The 27,014-nt window shown below is 42.8% G+C and overlaps 1 protein-coding gene across 3 annotated transcripts in view; it reads right to left on the reverse strand.

The window, feature by feature from the left end:
* Positions 1-26,604, reverse strand: part of LOC141069238 (uncharacterized) — a 46,561-nt gene extending 19,957 nt beyond the window's left edge. The window contains exons 1-8 of one of the 3 annotated variants that reach the window (XM_073558689.1): positions 26,305-26,603; positions 9,638-9,692; positions 6,213-6,396; positions 5,921-6,030; positions 5,455-5,656; positions 2,820-2,938; positions 1,693-1,912; positions 1,222-1,326 (exon numbers count right to left, since the gene is read on the reverse strand). In XM_073558689.1, coding sequence (XP_073414790.1) covers positions 1,222-1,326; positions 1,693-1,912; positions 2,820-2,938; positions 5,455-5,656; positions 5,921-6,030; positions 6,213-6,390 — 934 coding nt within the window. In that variant the 5' untranslated portion in view covers positions 6,391-6,396; positions 9,638-9,692; positions 26,305-26,603. Of the gene's footprint in view, positions 1-1,221; positions 1,327-1,692; positions 1,913-2,819; positions 2,939-5,454; positions 5,657-5,920; positions 6,031-6,212; positions 6,397-9,637; positions 9,724-26,304 lie in introns of those variants that run through there. The other 2 variants (XM_073558691.1, XM_073558690.1) reach the window with 2 other exon arrangements.
* Positions 26,605-27,014: the final 410 nt, after the last annotated feature.

The following is a 27,014-nucleotide window of genomic DNA, read 5'->3' on the forward strand; positions in this document are numbered from 1 at the left end:
TAAACTGAGGAACTTCCCGCCGGTCGGTGGGGTGTACACTGCGGAGGAGGAGCTAACCTTTTTTTGTGCATAGTGTCAGCCTCCTAGTGGCAGCAGCATACACCCATGGTCTCTGTGTCCTCCAATAAGGCGAACGAGAAAGTGTTTTTTTTTTCTGTGTGTGTGTTTATTTTTGATTACTGGGCTAGTAGTAATGGGGGCGTCTGATAGACACCTCTCCATTACTAACCCCAGGGGTTGATGTCAGCAGTAATTTTGGACAAATCAACCCCGACTACTATCACCCAGATTGTGCTCGCACCAAGGCATCGAGAACAGCCAGGCATAACGCCAGAATTCGTGCATCTAATGTGATGTGCGATTTCGGGGGCAGCTGCAGGCTGGTCTTTTTAGGCTGGGAAGGGCCCAATTAACCAGAGACCTTCCCAAACTGATAACATCAGCACACAGCTGTCTGCTTTACTTGGGATGGTTATCAAAAAAAATAAGCGGAACCCCATGTCATTTTTAGAAAAAAATTATTTAATAGGTTAAATAAGGCGGCTAAACACCCTTTAGTGCCACTTGAAAGGCACTAAAGGGTGCAAGCTTATAATATATAGGGGGCTTTTGACATTAAAGAGCTACAGGAAATCTAGCTATAAGGTGGCTTTATTAGTTTTGTAAAGCAGCTTTAAATTACATAGAGTATTATAGTATGTGAAAGATGATGTAAAAAACGCATTGCATTCGGATGCTAAGTGATAAAAAAAATAGCACACTCGCATGACATAAGTTTAACCATGCGGATTCCACTTGACCAACCTTTCAGGAACAACACTGGAGTTATTTTTTTATACGTTAAGTGAGCGTTAGGGTTGAATCACATGTAGAGGAGCTGTGGAAATTTTGGCGACTGCTCTATTCATCTAAATGAAACTCATAGGTTGCCCGACAGAAAGTAAAACCTTATTGGTGTGAATGGAAATAGCATAGGTGGTTGCCCTCCAATGCTGGGCGCCTTCCCCGGGGATTAGGTTAGATGATCGCCCATCTCCTCCCCCCCAGAATAGCATTTCCCAAACTCTACTGCCTGAGTACGGACCGGTCAATGATACACAGATGTCTGAATTCGGCCCCAAATTATGGGATGAGCGTTTTCCAGAACATATCTGCATATACAGCGATTGTCCAGATTACTGGATGAATTTTCTCTCAATCCCTGGAAAGATTCTGACTTACACAGCTGATTTATCTCGCTCCTCACCGGCCAGCATATTTCACAGTCGTGCCGTGGGCAGATCATGTAATGTGTGAAGGCGAAGCTGATATAGCGACAATTTGAAACTGAAATATAAAACATAAGATTATACGTCACAGCGGAAGAAGACTTGCAACTTTTTTTATTTTTCAATTAAAAAAAAGGACTCCACGTTATCCTCAAATTAGAAAATTTTAGCAAATCTGTCCCGCTATTTATCGGTACATAGATTAATGAAATAAAATTGTAGCATTGTCACAGCTCATTCAAGGCAACGTGGAGAAACGCTGAGGCTGCGCAAATTCTATTAGTGACTATTTATAGTAAATGGAAAGGCCATCATACACCACTTTGATATTGATGACCCGTTAATATAACAGGGTATCTGCAGTACCCGGCAGTGAGCAGTGTAAGGAAAACCCCTTTAAGAGTGCCTGCTGGCGCCATCTTACACTGGCAGGTCGATCCGTCCGCACAAGACTCCATATGTTGGAGCACGGCCCGCATTGCTCGGCACTCAGGGAGATCACAGTTGTATATTCCCGTGGACGTCTGACGATGGCTGCAGTTCCAGGCGTGATAAATCAAAAACAGAACCCGGCGCTGATACTTAGTCAAGTCCCTATTAAAGCGTATTGTGAATGGAAAACCGAGTTCCAGCCTTGGTTTTTTCTGTGAACAAAAAAAAAAAATGACACCTCACTATATACACTGTTCTTACCACTGAGGCCAAATAGCAGACACATGGCGCTGTATGTAAACCTCAGAATACCGACATGGAAGATGTTGACAGAGCCTTAGCCATACCAGAAAATTGAGGAAAATCGTGGCGAGGCTCCGATCTTCATAGATGGACATAGTCGTAATCAAGCACTTTTGCTATTTACTGCTTATTACAGTTTGCATCTTTTCTTGACACTTCACTTTTGTTTACAACTCGTTGCCTAGGACACCGACCACCATGGCTGTGGAGCTTGTAAACAAAGGGACCCAGTGATTCAGGCTGGGTTCAAAACAGTGCTTACAAGCTCGATAAAGAACTTGCTTGCCCTGCGCAAGTTCATTCTGTCTGGTAGCAGGTGGTCGGTCTCCATGATAACGAGCCATAAACAAAAGAAAAATGTTAGAATTTCAACAGGTGAAAATTTTTATAAACCGTAAATTGCAAAATTCTTTTTTTTTTCTCTTTTACAAGCTTTATCTAACAATATTCATCTATGAAAATGGGTATAACCCTTTAATCTCATTATTCTTGGTGTAGATAGTTCTCTTTATTTTTACAGTGATGTCTAACTGCCCAGACACCGTAGGACACCCACTTACATAAGTTATCCCTCCTGTGTGTACTCTCTTTGGAGGTGATTATTACGCCCTTTATCTGATGCGGAACCGCCAATGTCTGTGCGCACTATTGGGCCCACTCATCGATGCCGTCGTCCTTCTGCAGGTTGTATCGGTTATTATTACTGTATATCCTGCTTCTTAGAAGGGCTCCATCATGCCCATCTTTAATATGTAAAGAATCCGGATTCAGTAGTCCGGACAATCTCAACGCTGCCGACATGTTATTGTAACAAACCTTCACTGGATGATCGATTTGTTTGCGATCCTTCCTCAGGCTGAACACCACCAGGCAATCCTCCTCACTGCACTCCTTCCAATGAGAAATGATTGATCGAGCGGCCGGACATCCAGGGACTGTCAAACACAAACATAAGTTTAAATACACTTCGGATAAAGGGATTATGGTGCGGGGCTCAGGACGGCATTTGCCTCTAAGGGCTCATACTCACTTGCGAGAGACTCGCACGATTCTCGTGCGAGTTTCTCACATGGAAACTTGGCCCTGCCGCCGGCACTCAGAACGGAGCGTGCAGCTACATCTATTTCTATGCCGCCGCATGCTCTGGTCCCAGTGCTGGCGGCATGGCCAGGTTTTCATGCGAGTGACTTGCACGAGAATCGTGCGAGTCTCTCGCAAGCGAGAATGAGCCCTAACAGCAGCAACCTGAGCTGAGCTCCAATCACCCTCAAATGCTGTTGTAAATATATGATTTGTCATGGCAGACAAGGGTCTGCTGAAAGACCCCCTTTTTTAACCCCTTAATGACCAAAGCCTTTTTAGATTTTTCATTTTTTGCTCCCCTTCTTTCCAGAGCCATAACTTTTTTTATTTTTCTGTCAATATGGCCGTGTGAGGGCTTATTTTTTGCTGGATGCGTTGTACTTTTGAACGACACCAATGGTTTTACCATGTCGTATAGTCGAAAACGGGAAAAAAATTCCAAGTGCAGTGAAATTGAAAAAAAAGAGCTATCCCACACTTGTTTTTTGTTTGGCTTTTTTTTACTAGGTTCACTAAATGCTAAAACTGACCTACCATTATGATTCTGCAGGTCATTACGAGTTCATAGACACCAAACATGTCTAGGTTTTCTTTTATCTAAAGTGATGAAAAAAAATTCCAAATTTTGCTTAAAGAAAAAAAAAAAAAGTGCAATTTTCCAAGACCCGTAGCGTCTCCAATTAAAAATAAAAAAATAAAATAAAACATACTTGGTATCGCCGTACTCAGAATCGCCCGATCTAGGAATATAAAAAAAATCCGATCGTTACAAAGTGTATTGAGAAAAAAAGTCAAAATCCCAGAGTAATGTTTTTTTGGTAGCCGTAACATTGCAATAATATGCAGCAAATCGTGGTGTCAGCTCGGCACGTAAAAAATTAGCCCTCATCCAGCCCTAGGTCCCGAAAAATGGAGACACTACTTGTCTCGGAAAAGATGCAATTTTTTTTTTCTTCGTAACAAACTTTGGATTTTTTTCACCATTTAAATGACAAAGAACCTATACACGTTTGGTATCTGTGAACTCGTAACAATTGTGGAATTGCTTACGTAATCGCTTGGAATCTATTTCCTTATTTTTCAGAACATTATATGATAAAACCAATGTTGCTGTTCAAAAGTACATCTCATCCTGCAAAAAAACAAGCCCTCACATGACCATATTGACGGAAAAATAAAAAGAGTTATGACTCTTGGAAGAAGGGGAGCAAAAAACAGAAACCCAGAAAACGGAAAATGGCCCAGGGGTGAAGGGGTTATCCACTACTAGGACAACCGCTTCTCATACCCCATGCTTGGCCCCTATAAAATGAAAAGGCTTAGGCCGGGGTCACACTAACCGACGCAAAATACGGTCAGTATTTTACATGCATAATACGGATGAATGGCCCCTAAACAGTGCTCCGTATGTCATCCGTAATCAAGGTGTGGTCGCGTATTTTGCGCATGTAAGCATCCGTATGGCGAGATTTTCTCGCAGGCTTGCAAAATGGACATATATATAGACACATATATATATATATATATATACATACATTCTATGTGTCTATATCTATTCTTTCGTTTCTTTATTAAACCTGTCAGTGTGAGTTTACTGTATAGCGCACTAAATTGCCGGCTTTGCTAAAAGACACCGGGTGCGTATTTCTCGCAAGTCACATGTGTGGTCCGTGTGTAATCCGTATTTTTTGCGCACCCATAGACTTGCATTGGCGTACTACGGCCGTAGTACGCTGACAATCGCAGCATGCTGCGATTGGCACGGAGCGTAGAATACGGATGAGAAATATACGGCTGCTGGGAGCTGCCCCATAGAGAATCATTGGTCCATGTGTAATGCGTGCTTTTAGCGCCTCTTACTCGGCCGTATTCCTCGCCAGTGTGACCCCGGCCTTACACTCACCTCCCATGTCGGCGCCGTTCCTACAGTGTCGGCACTCGCTCTCCCAGGGGCTCTCGTGCGATGTTAACCCCTTAACCGTGCGATATTGTGACATACCACAAACAATCAAGTGTGGGGTATGAGAATAAGTTATTGAACTGGAGAATCATGTTTCCAGGCTATTTTTACCACACTATGAAAGTTGTAATAGAAAACCTCCCAAAATATGGTGCTTTTAATTCACTATTTCACTGCACTTGGATTTTTTTCCAGTTTCATTTTATTTGCAATTATATATTTTGTAGAGAAATTAAAAAAGTAAAAATTGGAACGCATGTCTACCTTTCCCTTGACTGCAGAACTTTGTTGATCTATGGTCGCCTATTTTGGTCACGTACAGGCCCCGTACTTTATTGATATAATACATCTTGAAGTAGAGACCCCCATAATGGTAAAAAAATAAAGGTAAGCAGTCTCTGCACTTACATCGGCAGGACATCCCGGCGGTGCAGTACTTCATGTGGCTGAGCTCGGCATCCACGCTGTGGCAGAGGGGCACTGCGTCCTTGAAGACCTTTCTCTCACACATTTCACATTGATGGTTGTGGAACAGGAGGACAAGCTCCTTGAAAAGTATTTTGCAAGGGGTTTCCAAAGATGGTAATGACATCATTGCTTGTAAGTGCACCTAAATAATAAACACTAATAAAGCCGAGTATAAAATGGTGGTGAGATTAAGACCGTGCCGCGATCCCTTACAATGATTTTACTTTACACTAGTGGTGATGGACTGACCACTGCGATCCCACCACTCCCACCGGTGATGAGGCGCAAGCCTGGAGTTCAGAGGTCAGAACTGCATTGATTGCACATTTGTAGCGTTTTCATGAAGACATAAGTAATTGTACTTGGGTTGTGGTGATCACAGTTTTTAGCGACGAGTTTCCATTACCTGGAGCTTTTTCTTGCGATCCTCACTGAGGTTCAGGGTCACAGGGCACTCATTCTTTATGCAAACCTTCCAATGGGACACGATCACTCGGGCAAAAGAACAACCGGGAACTAATGGTAAAAAAGTAAAAAAAAAAAAAAAAAAAAGTTTCTATCATGTGATGTAGAAGAAGCGACGACAGATTTCTCTGATGTAATTCCTCCTTGGAAACTCCCAGAATGAGGGGAAACCTTATACTGGAGATTAATAACCTGCCAATAAGAGGATAACGTATGTTTGTCAGGGGTCTTACATCGACAGGACATCCCGGCTTGGCAATACTTCATGTGGCTGAGTACGCCGTCTACGCTGTGGCAGACAGGTACGGCGCTGTACTGGAGGATGCCGTCTGTTTCCTTGCACTCGGCACATCTGTGGCCGAAGAATAAGATGACCAGCTGCTCATAGAGGCGATTGCACTCGTCGTCCATGACTTTCTGGAGGAGAAATTCAAGAGGAAATTGATTTTAGCAATCTCATATACTCAGCATTTGAGATCCTTGCCATTATCTAACGGCTGTCAGTGAATGAAACACTGCATGAAAAAAAGAATAAAGACACAGTCAGTGTGTAAAAACATCACCAACCTCTAGCTACCTCTACCTTTCCCAGTCCATGACATGATTGCGGGGTCTGCTGGAGACCCTCATCAATGCCATCTTGGTGCCCCTTACTGTGGCTTCATAAGAGAAGGTGATGTTAACTAAATACTACAATAGTATCTTACAGTATATAAAACAATTCCAGGTTCAATCTCTCTAAGGCTGGCATCACACTAGCGAATAAATCGGACGAATGCAATGCGATAAAAAAAAAAAAAAAAAAATCGCATTACATTCGTCCCAATGTTATTCTATGGGCAGCTCCCATCATCCGATTTTTTTTCGGAACGTTACCTCGGACTGAGACAATCGCAGCATGCTGCGGTCAACGATTTTCGGATATGACTCGCCAATGCAAGTCTATAGGTGCGAGAAAAAAATCGGATTACAAACGGACCAGATGTGTGACTGGCGAGAAATCCTTTACAAAAACAGGTTAAATAAAGAAACGAAAGAATAGATATAGACACATAGAATACATATATATATATATATATATATATATATACACTGTGGTTAGTTATAGCAAATTATAATTATCCTCCATCCCATAGTCCCATGCCCATATACCCATCATACATATCTGCCATCCCATAGTCCCATATACCCGTCATACATATTCTCCATCCCATAGTCCCATGTCCATATACCCATCATACATATCCTCCATCCCATAGTCTCGTGCCCATATACCTATCACACATCCTCCATCCCATAGTCTCGTGCCCATATACCCATCATACATATCCTCCATCCCATAGTCCCGTGCCCATATACCCATCACACATCCTCCATCCCATAGTCCCGTGCCCATATACCCATCACATATCCTCCATCCCATAGTCCCATGCCCATATACCCATCATACATCCTCCATCCCATAGTCCCGTGCCCATATATCCATCACACATCCTCCATCCCATAGTCCCGTGCCCATATACCCATCACACATCCTCCATCCCATAGTCCCATGCCCATATACCCATCACACATCCTCCATCCCATAGTCCTGTGCCCATATACCCATCACACATCCTCCATCCCATAGTCCCATGCCCATATACCCATCATACATCCTCCATCCCATAGTCCTGTGCCCATATACCCATCACACATCCTCCATCCCATAGTCCCATGCCCATATACCCATCATACATATTCTCCATCCCATAGTCCCGTGCCCATATACCCATCATACATATTCTCCATCCCATAGTCCCATGTAGAAGAAGCGACGACAGATTTCTCTGATGTAATTCCTCCTTGGAAACTCCCAGAATGAGGGGAAACCTTATACTGGAGATTAATAACCTGCCAATAAAAGGATAACGTATGTTTGTCAGGGGTTTTACACACAAACCCTCATCTAAATACTAGTGATAGACATATAAAAAAAAAAAATTGAAATGAAATGGTTTACTGTATGTAACCATGTGTCATTTCATGTCGGGTAGGGGAATGATTTTACAAAAGCCGGCAAATGTTTCAGCGGCTATTCTGCTATGAAGAACTGTATGAATTATAAATGTGCATATATATGTCTCTATGACATGTATATACAGTTGTGGCCAATTCTGTCAGATAATACTCAGTTTCTTCCTGAAAATGATTGCAAACACAAATTCTTTGGTATTATATTCATTTGTCTTAAATGAAAAAAAACACAAAAAGAATTGTCCTAAAGCCAAATTGGATATAATTCCACACAAAGCATAAAAAAGAGGGTGGACAAAAGTATTGGCACTGTTAATGTTAAAGTAAGTTAAATGTAAGTTAATGTGTATGCACAATGTAAGTGCATATTAACACATGACCATTAACCAGAGAAAACAAAAAGCAAAAAACACAAATATCCTGAACTAAAAAGTAAAAAATATACTGCAAATAATGCATAAAGGTAATAATAATAATAATAATAAGGGTATTTAGTAAACATAATTTTGATCAAAATAATGTACAAGCCATCCCGCCACGTCACGGCAACCCTTGTGGTAAGATAATAATACCAAAGAATTTGTGTTTGCAATCATTTTCAGGAAGAAAATGAGTATTATCTGACAGAATTGCAGGGGTGTCAATACTTTTGGCCACAATATATATATATATATATATATATATATATATAGTTGTGTATTCTATGTGTCTATAGCTATTCTTTCCTTTGTGTTTGAAAACCTGTCATTGGGCTCCATTATATGTCCGTTTTGCAAGTCTGCGAGAAAATCTCGGCAGACGGATGTCAAAAGGATGCTTAGATGCGATTAAAATCGCATTATCACAGGAAATTCGGATGACAGACGGATCCCTGGTCAAGAAACCTTTGTGCGATTTCGGACCGTAAAAATCGGAACGATTTTTTTTATCGTTGTGTGTGACGCCAGCCTAAGGCTAAAAAAAAAAAAGGTGTAAAGTCAAATTTTCAACTTTTCTTTTTTTAAATAAGAGTAATTTGAATGGCCCATGCTTCTTAATCTAAAAAAAATTAATCCATAAAAGTTTGATATGTCAAAATATAAAATGATTTAACCAACAAGGTAAACGCTTTAATAAAAAAATTAATGTCAGAATTGCTGTTTTGGCAGCTGCATTTCCACTAAACGATGCAATAAAAGCGACCAAAACGACGTACGTACATCAAAATGATATCAATAAAAAGGTAAATCTGCCACGCAAAGAAAACAAAACAAACAAAGCCTCTTACAGCGCCATCATTGCGAAAAAAAAAAAGTTATGGGTTTCTGACAAAGAAAGGAAAAAGTGAAAGAGCAAAAAAGATAAAGTTGGCTGCAACAAGAAGAGGGCAACTCGGAGAGCTGGATATCAACAAAAACAACAGAGGAAAGTCCCCGACAGCTCCCGCATGTTTTCATCTGTACTTTTCAATGGCTTTTGCTTTCATTCCGTGAGAATGACTTTATCTGTCCACTTATCGTTGCCTTTCCAGCTCCCCACCTGCTGCCCCAGGAGACATCACCTCACAGAGTCCCGTCCTCACTCTCTACATTAGTGATGATGTGTGACCCCCTGAGACTCAGAGGACGACACACGCTGAGCACAGAGGAGAGATTATACTCACAAGATCTGAGCCCGAGGTAACCCGGCTTCTGCTGCTTCAGGCGCTGACGACCAGCCTGAAAGTGAAAGCACATTTTCTAAATGAGTGACCAGATGACACAGGAAGGAAGACTGCAGTCGTCATCCCAAAATGTCGTCACATCCCAGTTACTTCATAAGCTGACACCAGACGTTCTTGTAATACCATACTATACCATCTAGTGATCGATCATCCAGATAATAACGCAGCATAGTAAGCAGATGAATAACACCAGTGACCAGATATATGACACTGTACAGGGACCAGATAAATAACACCATACAGTGACCACATATAACACCGTACAGTGACCAGATGAGTAACACCATACAGTGACCAGATGAGTAACACCATACAGTGACCAGATAAATAACACCGTACAGTGACCAGATAAATATCAAAGCAGTGACCACATAAAAAACGATGCACAATGACAGATGTGATGTACAGTATAACGCTGTACAGTGATCAGATAAATAACACCACACAGTAACTAGATAAATAACACCAGTGACCAGATATCAAGCACCATACAGTGAACAGATATGACACCGTACAGTCAATAGATATGACAATGTACAGATAAATAATACCATACAGTGACCAAATGTATAATGCTGCCCAATGACCAAATGAATAACACCGCAGTGACCAGATGTATAATGCTGAACAATGACAAAATGAATAACACCGCACAGTGACCAGATAAATAAAACTGCTCACCTCAACGGCAGCCGAGCCAGCTGCACCCGCCTGTGCTCACCTCAACGGCAGCCGAGCCAGCTGCACCCGCCAGTGCTCATCTCTCCATCAGACTGTCCTGTCTGTATCTGCGGTTCCTGTCATCTTCTCCGCCTGTCTGCATCTGTTGAACATTTCCCCGGGCCATTCCAGCTATTCTTTCCTAGGGGTCAGCCGCTATCTACCCAAGGTCAGTCCTTGGGTAACACCTGGATCACCTCCCTTGTCTTTCCATGGACTGCGGTGTTGTTAGCTGATGCGTGTCCGTGGTCGGATTGGGTGAGGCTCCAGGTCACACCCCTCCAGGTCTTACTTGGGCTTTGGCACAATGGTTCCACCACCCAGCTCATTACTGACACACAATGACCAAATATATAACACCACTGTCACGGTCACGCGCGGCTGGACACAGCGCCCCCAGCAGGGCGGATTTAGATGACACGCGTGACCCTGGATACACCGCCTACAGTTGGGCAAATTTAAATAATAACACGTGCAGCTGGATACGCCGCCTCCAACAGGCGAATTTAGTTAATACACGTAAGTCTGGAAACCCCGCCTCCAGTAAGGCGAATTTAAACAATAAAGGGGAAACCTGGGTAACAATAACAATGGTGGCCCTGCGATAGGGAATGGGGACGTGGAGACCTCCTGCACTTCCCTGAGTCAGTGTCTCTACACTCCTAACATTCCCTAGGCCGGTTCCGCAGCGGACGACGATCAGGATACCTTTTAACCCTAGCTCGCCCTGCACCTAAACCCTCACTAGGGAATTGGTCGGTGCGGAAACTAATCCCACCACTGCACTAAACACACATGAGGAAAGATGACAAAACAGAGGAAAACACCACTTAGCTTTGATCTGTTGCGTACGTTCCTAGCAACAGAGCCCACCACCTGCGTGCATCTTCTCCTCCACCCGGATCCATCACCATAACCGGATCCATCACCATAGTGCAGCCTTGGAGCAGAGTCCACCACCAGTTGCAGCTGCCCAGTAAACAGAGTCCCAAGGATGAGTCCAGCTTCTGCCAAAAAGTCCAGCATGCTCGAGTCCAACTTTTCTGCCAAGAAGTCAAGCATGCTTGAGTCCAGCTTTCAGCAACCAAGTCCAGCATGCTGAGTGCAACTCTCACCATAGTCGCCACTCCACCAAGCCATGCAAGCACTTCCTGCTGACACCATAAACTGCGACTCCACCACGCCATGCCAGCCCTTCTTGCAGACACCATTGTAGAACTCCACCAATCCATGCCAGCACTCCTTGCAGACTCCATCCCTCTGGCTGCGCTGCACAGGACTCATGTTCAGCTCCCTCCTTCACCCAGGCTTACTTCCCAAATGAACACACAATCAATATCACCAACAATGATTGCACACACCTAACACTCCTTTATAGAGCGTCACACCTGCTTTATAATTAACGTGCACTTTAAAACTACCCACCGGGGCAACTTAGAATGAACGACACCACGTGTAATAATTCTAATGGACACCTGGGGAAACACACCACTTTGGCACAATGCCAAAGGAAAAACAGTTCACTTAGGCGTCCCCCTGTGTCACCACACTCACACCCCCGCTATTCACCAAGGGACACCACCCTCCAACCCTTTCACCATGAGGTCTGCGCCTCACAGGGTTGGTTAATGGCGAGGGTTGAGATTTGTCCCTACTCCCCCGCAGCACACCTGCTGCTCACACCTGGAGAAGAGGACCGGAAAATAGAGGAAATACACACTCGCTGGTCGCCTTCCTCCACACGACCAGGAGGGGGCGGCTTCTTCGATGGTGTTGAAGATTTGCCGTGAGCCCCGCGGAATATACACTAGTCTGCTCACTACAGGGACGTACCCCTTCACCTTGGGGAACCCCAGACAGCACCATGGGGATCACCAACTCCACCCACCTGTCTGGGTACGCCCGCCTGTATGAACAAGTCCCACTCCCCAGCAGCGACTCTAAGGGGTACTTTGCCAGAGCCGCAGGAATATAGATGAAAAATACACTCTCTGGTTGCCTCCACACGACCAGGAGGGGGCGGCTTCTTCAATGGTATGAAAGATTTGGCGCGAGCCCCGCGGACTATACACCAGTCTGCTCATCACAGGGATGTACCCCTTCACCTCGGGGAATGCCAGGCAGCTCCGTGGGGCACCAACTCCTCCCACCTGCCTGGGTACCTCCGCGTGCATGAGCAAGTCCCGCTTCAGCAGCCACTCTAGGGGGCTTTTTGCCAGAGCCGCCATTTTGATTTCCTGGTTGTCTGAGCAGAGGCCCCAGACCCTGATAACTGCTGCTGCAGCGGCTCTAACACACCATACCGCTCCTCACTCACCTCAGTGAGGCCCGGCAGCAATTACTCACAGGTCTCCACATGGCCAAGGCTCACCAGAAAAAAAAAAGTATGGTTGGTGATAATGTCATGGTCACGTGTGTCTGGACGCAGCGATTACCGCAAGGCGAACCCATATGACACACGTGACCCTGGATACACCGCCTCCAGCAGGGCGAATTTAAATAATAAAACATGTGCAGCTGGATACACCGCCTCCAACTGGCGAATTTCAATAATACACGTATATATAATAGTCTGGAAACCCCACCTCCAGTAAGGCGCATTTAAATAATAAAGGGGAACCTGGGTAACATTAACAATGGTGAGCCTGCAATGGGGAATAGGGACGTGGAGACCTCCTGAACTCCCCTGAGCCAGTGTCCCTGCACTCCTAACGTTCCCTATGCCGGTTCCGCACCGGGCGACGCACAGGAACCTAAAAACCCTGACTTGCCCTGACCCTACACCCTCACTAGGGAATTGGTCGGTGCGGAAACTAATCCCACCACTGCACTACATGAGGAAAGATGACAAAACAGGGGAAAACACCACTTGGCTTTGCTCTGTTGCGTACACTCCTAGCAACAGAGCCCACCACCTGCGTGCATCTTCTCCTCCACCCGGATCCATCACCATAGTGCAGCCTTGGAGCAGAGTCCACCACCAGTTGCAGCTGCCCAGTAAACAGAGTCCCAAGGATGAGTTCAGCTTCTGCCAAAAAGTCCAGCATGCTCGAGTCCAACTTTTCTGCCAAGAAGTCATAGAATCATAGAATCGTAGAGTTGGAAGGGACCTCCTGGGCCATCTGGTCCAACCCCCTGCTCAAAGCAGGATTCGCTAAATCATCCCAGTCAGATGTCTGTCCAGCCTCTGTTTGAAGACTTCCATTGAAGGAGAACTCACCACTTCTCGTGGCAGCCTGTTCCACTCATTGATCACGCTGTCAAAAAGTTTTTTCTAATATCTAATCTGTGTCTCCTCCCATTCAGTTTCATCCCATTGCTTCTAGTCTTTCCTTGTGCAAATGAGAATAAAGTTGATCCTTCTACAATGTGACAGCCCTTTAGATATTTGTAGACAACTATTAAGTCTCCTCTCAGTCTTCTCTTTTGCAAATTAAACATTCCCAATGTTTAGTTTGTAAACAAGTCAAGCATGCTTGAGTCCAGCTTTCAGCGACCAAGTCCAGCATGCTGAGTGCAACTCTCACCATAGTCGCCACTCCACCAAGCCATGCAAGCACTTCCTGTCGACACCATAAACTGCGACTCCACCAAGCCATGCCAGCCCTTCTTGCAGACACCATTGTAGAACTCCACCAATCCATGACAGCACTCCTTGCAGACTCCATAGCTGACTCAACCCCTCTGGCTGCGCTGCACAGGACTCATGTTCAGCTCCCTCCTTCACCCAGGCTTACTTCCCAAATGAACACACAATGAATATCACCAACAATGATTGTACACACCTAACACTCCTTTATAGAGCGTCACACCTGCTTTATAATTAACGTGCTATTTAAAACTAAAGTGTGATGCCACTCACCACCACCGGGGAAACTTAGAATGAACGACACCACATGTAATAATTCTAATGGCCACCGGGGGCAACACATACCACTTTGGCACAAGGGCAAAGGGAAAAAAGTTCACTTTGTGCATTTAAAACCAGGGCTGTGGAGTCGGTAAGCCAAACCTGCGACTCCGACTCCTCAATTTCCCTTACACCGACTCCGACTCCAACTCCGACTCCACGACTCCGACTCCCACACATATTGCTTATATTTAAGTGAAAAATTTATTGTAGTACAATGTGAATCTCAGACATTTAATCATTTTTATGATCCAATAATCAAGATATTTAGATATAACAGAATATATATTGTTGTACTACCCGGTTTTCATTCTTTTTGGTACAGATACGATATGGATAGACAGATATGGATAAATGGATAGATAGAGCAGATTTCTAATCTGCTTTTGCTATTGAAAACATTATCTATGAGCTCAAAAACCTTTCAGGTGATGCAGTTTTTTAAAAAGCTGATCTGCTTTTGCAGCTGAAAAACGTATCTTTAAAAAACACAGGAAAAACGCTGTGTGTGAATGTAGCCTTAGATCAGGAATATAACAGCCATTTATAGGACATTTCATAACTTTCCCAAACTCCTATGAAAAAATATTCAGCACATCCTGCATTGAATTACTGTACCCAATTTATTATATATTTTAGGAGTCGGAGTCGGTCCATTTTATACCGACTCCAACAAAATGAGCACCGACTCCGACTCCACGACTCCGACTCCACAGCCCTGTTTAAAACTATCAGATCCACTTCGGATCATGACAGATACATAATTAAGTGCACAAACTAAGATAACTAGAGTGCAATGACCCTAATGGCCACCGGGAGGAAAAGTAGAACTGAAATCACCACAGTCCAATGATCTTAACGGCCACCGGGGGCAAAACCACCTTTGGCACACAGCCAAGGGGGGAAAAAAAAAAAAGGTTACTTTGTGCATTTAAACTGTCAGATCCAACCTGGATCGTGACAACCACACAGCGACAAATAAATTACACCATCCAGTGACCAGATATGATACTATACAGATAGATAACACTGCAGTGACAAGATATGATACCATACAGATAAATAACACCGCACAGTGACCAGATATAATACCATACCGATAAATAACACCGCACAGTGACCAGATACGATAATATACAGATAAATGACACCGCACAGTGACCAGATATAATACCATACAGATAAATAACACCGCACAGTGACCAGATATGATACCATACAGATAAATAACACCGCAGTGACCAGATATAATACCATACCGATAAATAACACCGCACAGTGACCAGATACGATAAAATACAGATAAATAACACCGCAGTGACCAGATATAATACCATACAGATAAATAACACCGCACAGTGACCAGATGATACCATACAGATAAATAACACCGCAGGGACCAGATATAATACCATACAGATAAATAACACCGCACAGTGACCAGATGATACCATACAGATAAATAACACCGCAGTGACCAGATATAATACCATACAGATAAATAACACCACACAGTGACCAGATACGATAATATACAGATAAATAACACCGCACAGTGACCAGATATGATACCATACAGATAAATAACACCACACAGTGACCAGATACGATAATATACAGATAAATAACACCGCACAGTGACCAGATATGATACCATACAGATAAATAACACCGCAGTGACCAGATATAATACCATACCGATAAATAACACCGCACAGTGACCAGATACGATAAAATACAGATAAATAACACCGCAGTGACCAGATATAATACCATACAGATAAATAACACCGCACAGTGACCAGATGATACCATACAGATAAATAACACCGCAGTGACCAGATATGATACCATACAGATAAATAACACCGCACAGTGACCAGATATGATACCATACAGATAAATAACACCGCACAGTGACCAGATATAATACCATACAGATAAATAACACCGCAGTGACCAGATATAATACCATACAGATAAATAACACCAATTAATAGCATGCTAATGACAAATTGTCATCCCATCAAACATAGTGAAGCAATATACAGGGAAGACAAATAGGGATAATACGACCTATCGCATACTGAGACGAAGAAAAACATGAGCGAAGCTCCAAAAAAACGATAGAAAGTCCACACATAATATCATAAAATATGAATTTATTAATATACTTCATTACATAACAACAAGTAAATAATAAGGACAGATAGGGATACAGGGCCGTGTAGTGTCACAACCATACCAAATGGGCACAGCAGCAAAGGGGCTGGAAAATGGAAAGCCGAGCAAGGGTGATAAGCTAATGGTGTCTCAGTATATACAAATCACCAAGGCCCTCAATTAAATATAATTGGCAAATATGGCACACATTCCCATAATAGTGCAAATGTACCATGAATGGCACCACAACTATAATAAAAATCCAATTTCAATATACCTGGGGGCAACTCCCAGCGGCTTCCAGAGTCCAAGCACCCACCCCGACGCGCGTTTCGGATGGTTAATCCTTCATCAGGGGGTATAGTTAATGGAATACACATGCCAGTTTAAATATCGGAGAAACCGGAAGTAGCGGCGCCGTCTGACCGGAAGTGACGCGTCCGCGTTCGCAACAGCCGCGGTCACGAGCGGCGTCGGCGTCAAGTCGCAGGGGAGCACCATGGCAACCACTGAGGCTGTAAGACGCCGAAAGCCGCGCGGGAGCAGGGGAGCCGAACGCGCACGCGCCACATCAGCGGCGCAGCCTGTGAAATTCATAGGGAGATGCTGAGAAATGGTAACGCTGTGAAGGATAAAGGCTGTAGGTCGATAATAATAGCAAAAGGGAATTACATAAGTATATATAAGAAAGTATATGGTGTCAAAATACAATACACAATATAATGTCCAATGAACAGTGACATCAAGAAAAAACCACTTCACATACATTTCAATGAACTGAATAGTAAATATATAATATACACAATTATACATAATTCAAAATTGCATATTTAAAATTAAACAAAATTGGATCAAAAACAATGTAAATCCAATATTGATGAAAAGGAAAAAGGAAAGGGAGAGGGAGGGGAAAGGGGAAGGGGGGGGGGAAAGGGGCGGGGAGAGGGGAAGGGGAAGAGGAAGGAGGAAACACAAGGAAACACACAATCAGCATCTCAACTGGGTGGTAGGATCATCAGGCAACCGACATGGAGTAAATAACATCAAAATGTGCAAAACTAGAAAAAAGGGATAAGAGAAAAGAAATTAGTAAAACATTAAAAACATATAATAAAAACACACCACTGGTAATGGAAGCGGCACAAATATGCAGCAAACCAGGCAGTCACAGAAAGGGAGCAAAGCTGAGACTCTCATTCAGCCCATTGGGATGGACAGTATTGAGCCTCCAAATCCAATGTGTCTCCATTTGGGCCAGGCGTCGTGAGACTCTACCTCCACGTATGCCCACCTCCAAAGTATCAATACCCTTAATCCTCAAACCACTAGCATCACAATGATGATGCAATTTAAAGTGACGGGGTAGAGTCTTCAGGGTAGAGGCGTCCTCGTGCTCCACAGCAGCCTGAATACCTAGTACATGCTCCCTGATACGAACCTTAAGCTGTCTGGTGGTCAAACCTATATATATCAGGGAGCATGGACAGGTAGCAAAATAAATCACGTTCTTAGTAGTGCAAGTTATAAATTTACGTATATCAAATTCACGTGATCCAGAAGAATCAGTAAATACAGAACTACGTTCAACGTTAACACAGGCTACACAGTGGCCACAAGGAACGCAACCCCGTCTAGGAGTTAAATGCCTAAAAAAATGAGGCGGAGGAGTAGGGGCATAGTGGCTATGTACCAGCCGATCACGAAGATTTCTGGCACGACGATAGGCAATAAGTGGACGATCAGGCAGAATTTTAGATAACACAGGGTCAGCCATTAAAATGGGCCAAGATCTCGAGAGGGCCTTATGTAGTCCATCAAACTGACTATAAAAGTTAGTTACAAACCTAATTGGTTGCAAAGCATTGTCCTGTTCAAAATGTCTATACAAAAGTGAATTTCTGGAGTTGTATTTGGCCTTATGGTAAGCTTTTTTGATTAACCGATGACTATAGCCACGTTCGCTCAAACGTTTTTTAAGTTCCAGTGACTGCAACTCGAAGTCATCATCTGTAGAGCATATGCGCCTCAGACGGAGGAACTGGCCAGTTGCTACTGCTCGTATCATATGGGCAGGATGCGATGAATCCGCATGAAGTAACATGTTAGTCGAGGTAGGTTTTCTATAAATGTCCGTCTGGACCCTTCCCGAAGAATCTCGTCTCAAATTGACGTCCAAAAATTCAATATGATCCGGATCCGATTTAACAGTGAGATATATATTCAGGTCATTGCTATTAAGCTTCAAAATAAATTGTGCAAGGGAAGCCGGTGTATCCTGCCAGATCAAGAGCACATCATCGATGTAGCGCGTCCACAGGAGGACACGCTCCATCGACATCTCATGATCTGACAGGAAGAGGTCCCTCTCCCACAGCCCCAGGAACAGATTAGCATAGGCCGGTGCATAGGCCGCGCCCATGGCTGTCCCCTGGAGCTGCAGGAAGAAGGACCCCTTAAAAGTGAAAAAATTATGAGTCAATGTAAATTCAAGCAACTCGAGTATGAGAGCCCTCATACCCCTGCTGAATTTAGACATTTCCAGAAAATAACTGGTAGCATGTAATCCATCCCTATGTCTTATATTAGTGTACAGTGACTCTACATCAGCCGTGACAAATAGAGTCCCCGCATCAAGTGATAGACCGTCCATCCTACGAAGTAACTGATTAGTATCCTTCAAATATGAAGGGAGGTCCTCAACCAATGGCTGTAACATTGAGTCAATCCATCGATTAACACACTCAAGATAGTTACCCCCACCGGATACAATGGGGCGACCGGGAGGGTTGGTGGAATCCTTGTGAAGTTTAGGAAGTAAATAAAATGTTGGTATCGTTGGCTCAACAACAATTAATGCAGCTGCCAACTCTTTAGTGATGATGTTGTTATCCCTAGCCCTAATAATAATCTCCCTGAGTTGGACCTCAAAGGCGGACAAGGGGTTAAAAGTAAGTTTTTTATAGCAGATAGAGTTGTTTAACTGCCTATAGGCCTCTTTTTCATACATAGTCGTTGGCCATACTACTATATTTCCCCCCTTGTCCGCCGGTTTAATGACCACATCAGGGAGACTTTGTAGATGTTTAAGGCATTGACGTTCATCACTAGTCAAATTGTCATGCATGATATTCTTATTGAGCCGTAACACCTCCTGGGAAACTACCTTAACAAATAAATCAATGTTACTACAAGTAGAAAGTGGAGGAAATTTTCTAGACCGTGGCCGAATGGATAAAGGTATCTTACCTCCCTCCACCAAATTATGTTCGCAGGATAGATCCTCAAGAATCCTTAGAGCTACTTGCTCCTCATCTGTAGGGAACAATTGGTAAGAATTGTCATCAAAATAAAAACGCTTAAATAGCAATGACCGCGCAAAAAGATGCAAGTCTTTAATCACTGTGAAAGTATCCAGACCAGTGGCAGGAGAGAAGGAGAGACCTCGTGACAATAAAGACATATCAGTAATGGATAATTCGTGGCTGCTTAAATTGATTACCTTATTGTCATCAATAGTAGCAGCATCAACAGAACTTTTATTATGTCGTTTGTACGGATGGTATCCATAGTTTCTCTTTTTCTTATTGCCTGCCCTAGTATTCATGGACGATATCGAAGCCTCAGATTGTGTACTTAATGAAGAAACCGAGGTAACTGATGTAGCTCGATGTAATGAGTTGATACCCCTCTCAGACTTCTTGCGCCATTGATATACTTTTTTGAGAAGGAAATCCTTATTATCTCTACTAATTTTGGAGGATTGTGATTCCTGAATCCTTCTGACAGTCTCATCAAGAACTTTTTCCAATCGTAGTTCAAATTTATTTAATGTATCAGGAGGGCAACCAGTCTTTAACTCAGCCTGTGCTGCATCAATGGTTTTATCCAACTCCCCTATCGACTTCGAGTTCAGGTCAATCAATAGCTGCATGAGAGTCAATGAACAATTAGTACAAGCTTCTTCCCAGTTAGTCCTGAAATCTTCGTCATCAATTGGAAAAGCAGGAATCACACGAATCCTAAGCCCTCTAGGTATAATTTTTCGGGTCACATATTTTTCTAAAAAGGCCCGGTTCCACCAAATTTTAGTGCGTTTAGTCAATAAGGCCTGAATTGACTCACACAAAGCCTCCCATCTATGACTACCTGGCTGCTGCACAACAGCCCCACCATCCCCAAACACTTGATCAACCTGTCCAAGCCAGGATTGATCCCTGGCTCTGAAATCCATGTTGTCACGAGCGACACCTGTGCATAACACAGAAAAAACATAAATTAATAGCATGCTAATGACAAATTGTCATCCCATCAAACATAGTGAAGCAATATACAGGGAAGACAAATAGGGATAATACGACCTATCGCATACTGAGACGAAGAAAAACATGAGCGAAGCTCCAAAAAAACGATAGAAAGTCCACACATAATATCATAAAATATGAATTTATTAATATACTTCATTACATAACAACAAGTAAATAATAAGGACAGATAGGGATACAGGGCCGTGTAGTGTCACAACCATACCAAATGGGCACAGCAGCAAAGGGGCTGGAAAATGGAAAGCCGAGCAAGGGTGATAAGCTAATGGTGTCTCAGTATATACAAATCACCAAGGCCCTCAATTAAATATAATTGGCAAATATGGCACACATTCCCATAATAGTGCAAATGTACCATGAATGGCACCACAACTATAATAAAAATCCAATTTCAATATACCTGGGGGCAACTCCCAGCGGCTTCCAGAGTCCAAGCACCCACCCCGACGCGCGTTTCGGATGGTTAATCCTTCATCAGGGGGTATAGTTAATGGAATACACATGCCAGTTTAAATATCGGAGAAACCGGAAGTAGCGGCGCCGTCTGACCGGAAGTGACGCGTCCGCGTTCGCAACAGCCGCGGTCACGAGCGGCGTCGGCGTCAAGTCTCAGGGGAGCACCATGGCAACCACTGAGGCTGTAAGACGCCGAAAGCCGCGCGGGAGCAGGGGAGCCGAACGCGCACGCGCCACATCAGCGGCGCAGCCTGTGAAATTCATAGGGAGATGCTGAGAAATGGTAACGCTGTGAAGGATAAAGGCTGTAGGTCGATAAGGCTGCTGTGGAGCACGAGGACGCCTCTACCCTGAAGACTCTACCCCGTCACTTTAAATTGCATCATCATTGTGATGCTAGTGGTTTGAGGATTAAGGGTATTGATACTTTGGAGGTGGGCATACGTGGAGGTAGAGTCTCACGACGCCTGGCCCAAATGGAGACACATTGGATTTGGAGGCTCAATACTGTCCATCCCAATGGGCTGAATGAGAGTCTCAGCTTTGCTCCCTTTCTGTGACTGCCTGGTTTGCTGCATATTTGTGCCGCTTCCATTACCAGTGGTGTGTTTTTATTATATGTTTTTAATGTTTTACTAATTTCTTTTCTCTTATCCCTTTTTTCTAGTTTTGCACATTTTGATGTTATTTACTCCATGTCGGTTGCCTGATGATCCTACCACCCGGTTGAGATGCTGATTGTGTGTTTCCTTGTGTTTCCTCCTTCCTCTTCCCCTTCCCCTCTCCCCGCCCCTTTCCCCCCCCCCTTCCCCTTTCCCCTCCCTCTCCCTTTCCTTTTCATCAATATTGGATTTACATTGTTTTTGATCCAATTTTGTTTAATTTTAAATATGCAATTTTGAATTATGTATAATTGTGTATATTATATATTTACTATTCAGTTCATTGAAATGTATGTGAAGTGGTTTTTTCTTGATGTCACTGTTCATTGGACATTATATTGTGTATTGTATTTTGACACCATATACTTTCATATATATACTTATGTAATTCCCTTTTGCTATTATTATCGACCTACAGCCTTTATCCTTCACAGCGTTACCATTTCTCAGCATCTCCCTATGAATTTCACAGGCTGCGCCGCTGATGTGGCGCGTGCGCGTTCGGCTCCCCTGCTCCCGCGCGGCTTTCGGCGTCTTACAGCCTCAGTGGTTGCCATGGTGCTCCCCTGCGACTTGACGCCGACGCCGCTCGTGACCGCGGCTGTTGCGAACGCGGACGCGTCACTTCCGGTCAGACGGCGCCGCTACTTCCGGTTTCTCCGATATTTAAACTGGCATGTGTATTCCATTAACTATACCCCCTGATGAAGGATTAACCATCCGAAACGCGCGTCGGGGTGGGTGCTTGGACTCTGGAAGCCGCTGGGAGTTGCCCCCAGGTATATTGAAATTGGATTTTTATTATAGTTGTGGTGCCATTCATGGTACATTTGCACTATTATGGGAATGTGTGCCATATTTGCCAATTATATTTAATTGAGGGCCTTGGTGATTTGTATATACTGAGACACCATTAGCTTATCACCCTTGCTCGGCTTTCCATTTTCCAGCCCCTTTGCTGCTGTGCCCATTTGGTATGGTTGTGACACTACACGGCCCTGTATCCCTATCTGTCCTTATTATTTACTTGTTGTTATGTAATGAAGTATATTAATAAATTCATATTTTATGATATTATGTGTGGACTTTCTATCGTTTTTTTGGAGCTTCGCTCATGTTTTTCTTAGATAAATAACACCGCAGTGACCAGATATAATACCATACAGATAAATAACACCGCACAGTGACCAGATACGATAATATACAGATAAATAACACCGCACAGTGACCAGATATGATACCATACAGATAAATAACACTGCACAGTGACCAGATATACCATACAGATAAATAACACCGCAGTGACCAGATATAATACCATACAGATAAATAACACCGCAGTGACCAGATATAATACCATACAGATAAATAATACCGCAGTGACCAGATATAATACCATACAGATAAATAACACCGCACAGTGACCAGATACGATAATATACAGATAAATAACACCGCACAGTGACCAGATACGATAATATACAGATAAATAACACCGCACAGTGACCAGATACGATAATATACAGATAAATAACACCGCACAGTGACCAGATATGATACCATACAGATAAATAACACCGCACAGTGACCAGATATACCATACAGATAAATAACACCGCAGTGACCAGATATGATACCATACAGATAAATAACACCGCAGTGACCAGATATAATACCATACAGATAAATAACACCGCAGTGACCAGATATGATACCATACAGATAAATAATACCGCACAGTGACCAGATGATACCATACAGATAAATAATACTGCAGTGACCAGATGATACCATACAGATAAGTAATACCGCACAGTGACCAGATATGATACCATACAGATAAATAACACCGCAGTGACCAGATATAATACCATACAGATAAATAACACCGCAGTGACCAGATATGATACCATACAGATAAATAATACCGCAGTGACCAGATATAATACCATACAGATAAATAACACCGCAGTGACCAGATATAATACCATACAGATAAATAATACCGCAGTGACCAGATATAATACCATACAGATAAATAACACCGCACAGTGACCAGATACGATAATATACAGATAAATAACACCGCACAGTGACCAGATACGATAATATACAGATAAATAACACCGCACAGTGACCAGATACGATAATATACAGATAAATAACACCGCACAGTGACCAGATATACCATACAGATAAATAACACCGCAGTGACCAGATATGATACCATACAGATAAATAACACCGCAGTGACCAGATATACCATACAGATAAATAATACCGCACAGTGACCAGATGATACCATACAGATAAATAATACTGCAGTGACCAGATGATACCATACAGATAAATAATACCGCACAGTGACCAGATATGATACCATACAGATAAATAACACCGCAGTGACCAGATATAATACCATACAGATAAATAACACCGCAGTGACCAGATATGATACCATACAGATAAATAACACCGCAGTGACCAGATATGATACCATACAGATAAATGACACCGCACAGTGACCAGATATGATACCATACAGATAAATAACACCGCAGTGACCAGATATAATACCATACAGATAAATAACACCGCAGTGACAAGATATGATACCATACAGATAAATAACACCGCAGTGACCAGATATAATACCATACAGATAAATAATACCGCAGTGACCAGATATGATACCATACAGATAAATAACACCGCAGTGACCAGATATAATACCATACAGATAAATAACACCGCAGTGACAAGATATGATACCATACAGATAAATAACACCGCAGTGACCAGATATAATACCATACAGATAAATAATACCGCAGTGACCAGATATGATACCATACAGATAAATAATACCGCACATTGACCAGATGATTAACACTGCAGAAACCAGATATACAAAAAGTTTCAATCCGCCTTTCAGTCAATCCAGAATTGAACAGATTAAAAATAATAAACATTTTGTTATCGCCACATTGGCACAAGTCCAGTCGATCAAAATATACATTTAATCCATAAGGTACACACCGTAAAGAGAAAAAAAATAAAGCATTTCCGATCAAAATGGTGCATGAATCATAAAAACGAGCGCTAACAGAGCGCCAATAACGAATACACACCTTGGAAAATGGAGATAGAAACTCATCTTATTTTACAGAAGTTTTTTTAAATCACTAAAATAATAGTAATAAAAAAGATAAAAATAACACAAAAAAAAACAAAAACACCTAGCCAAGTTTGATTTTGCAGTAATTGTACTGACCTGGAGAATAAAGATGCACGGTCATTTTTACCATAAAATGAACCTTGTAAAAATGTTTTTTTTTCTCACTTTGATTTTTTTTCTCCAGTTTCTCAGTATATTTTTGGAAAAATTAAAAACTACAACTCATCCCTAAGAAAACAAACCCTTATTTACAGCCACATCGATGGAAAAAAACAATTACAAAAACGAAAATTTGCAAGTGCAGTTGAGCTTAGTGATTGGCTGCAGTGGTGATGAGAGCGATAGCTGCGATGTCACCGCTGCTGCCAGTATCAAAATGCCAGACCCTGAGGGCAAGGACCAGCTGCGCTTCGGTTTTTACATGTATACGGCCCTTTTATGAGGTAAAATACGGTTATTGGTACAATTCTCAGTTGAGCCATAAATCAAGGTGTGAAAATTTTTTGGCGTAAATTGCGACTTTTTACACAATATTTTTTAGACAAGTTTACACTTTTGAAAACAGGTAATTTTTTTTTTGTAATACTGATGTTATATTCATGTTTTATACTTTTATAACACCAAAAAATATTAAGGATCCCATTAATAGTTAACTAATAGGCATTTATTCTTACATTTGGAGCATGAATGTACAAGGAAATGTTCCAAATTATGCAAAATTTGGGGCACAAAACCAATTTTGAGGTAAATTGTGGCGTTTGTGTGACAGAACACATTTATGAAGGCTTTGTCTCACTTTATTACTTATTTATCAAGGGTTTTTTTTTACACTTTTAGGTTTAGGAAACAATGCCGGATCAAGAAAGGGTTGTCTAGCCATCAGGCTTGGAAAACGGGTTTCCATTACTGAGAACAGGCCAAGTGCGGGCCACAGGATTAGCTGGGGGAAGAGGCAGACGTTCCCTGTTACGGGCACAGAACCGCAGTAATACACCAGGCAGAGCCGCCATTTTAGGTGATCAGTTGCCGCCATTACATGAACATCGACATGGACGCTAAACCCCGCCCACCGCCAGAGCGAGCGCAGAGCGGGAACCAAGCCTTCGAATCACACACCCGCGGGTCCAGGCACACGGTGCATCATTAACACGTTATTATTGAGTATTGATGAGGACGCCATAAAAACACCGAATTACCTGTTACTCAGAGCCGAGATTCTCTGTAATGTCCGCTCCTCTGAGGTGTGTCTCATTCAGACTGGGGTTTCTTCTTCCGGTTAGGCAGCCACAGCGAGATTGTGAGGTAATTCCTGTCAGCCTTCTGGGCGGGAGCTGTTTCCTGAGGTAAATTCTGTCAGATTCATGGGCGGGAGCTGTATGCTGAGGTAAATTCTGTCAGAGTCATGGGCGGGAGCTGTTTCCTGAGGTAAATTCTGTCAGATTCATGGGCGGGAGCTGTATGCTGAGGTAAATTCTGTCAGATTCATGGGCGGGAGCTGTATACTGAGGTAAATTCTGTCAGATTCATGGGCGGGAGCTATATGCTGAGGTAAATTCTGTCAGATTCATGGGCGGGAGCTGTATACTGAGGTAAATTCTGTCAGATTCATGGGCGGGAGCTGTATGCTGAGGTAAATTCTGTCAGGTTTATGGGCCATGACATCCATATTGGAACTATCAGGAGTGTGAAGTACATTAAAAGAAGGCTTCAGTCTCTCTCTAAAAAGTAATTGATAATTGGACATAATAAAGCCATTTAGAAGTGTATGAAATAAATTACGGCTGAATGTGGTTTTTTTTTCTATCTACATATGTTAGCCTCGAATATACATTTTTTTTCCACTTTAGCCTTGTGACTGAGGAACATTTTGCAGAATTTTCTTCACGTCTTGTGCTTTCTAGCTCCT

The sequence above is a fragment of the Dendrobates tinctorius genome, unplaced genomic scaffold (assembly GCF_039654945.1).
Source record: "Dendrobates tinctorius isolate UK_male_01 unplaced genomic scaffold, ASM3965494v1 ptg000257l, whole genome shotgun sequence".
Lineage (NCBI taxonomy): Eukaryota > Metazoa > Chordata > Amphibia > Anura > Dendrobatidae > Dendrobates > Dendrobates tinctorius.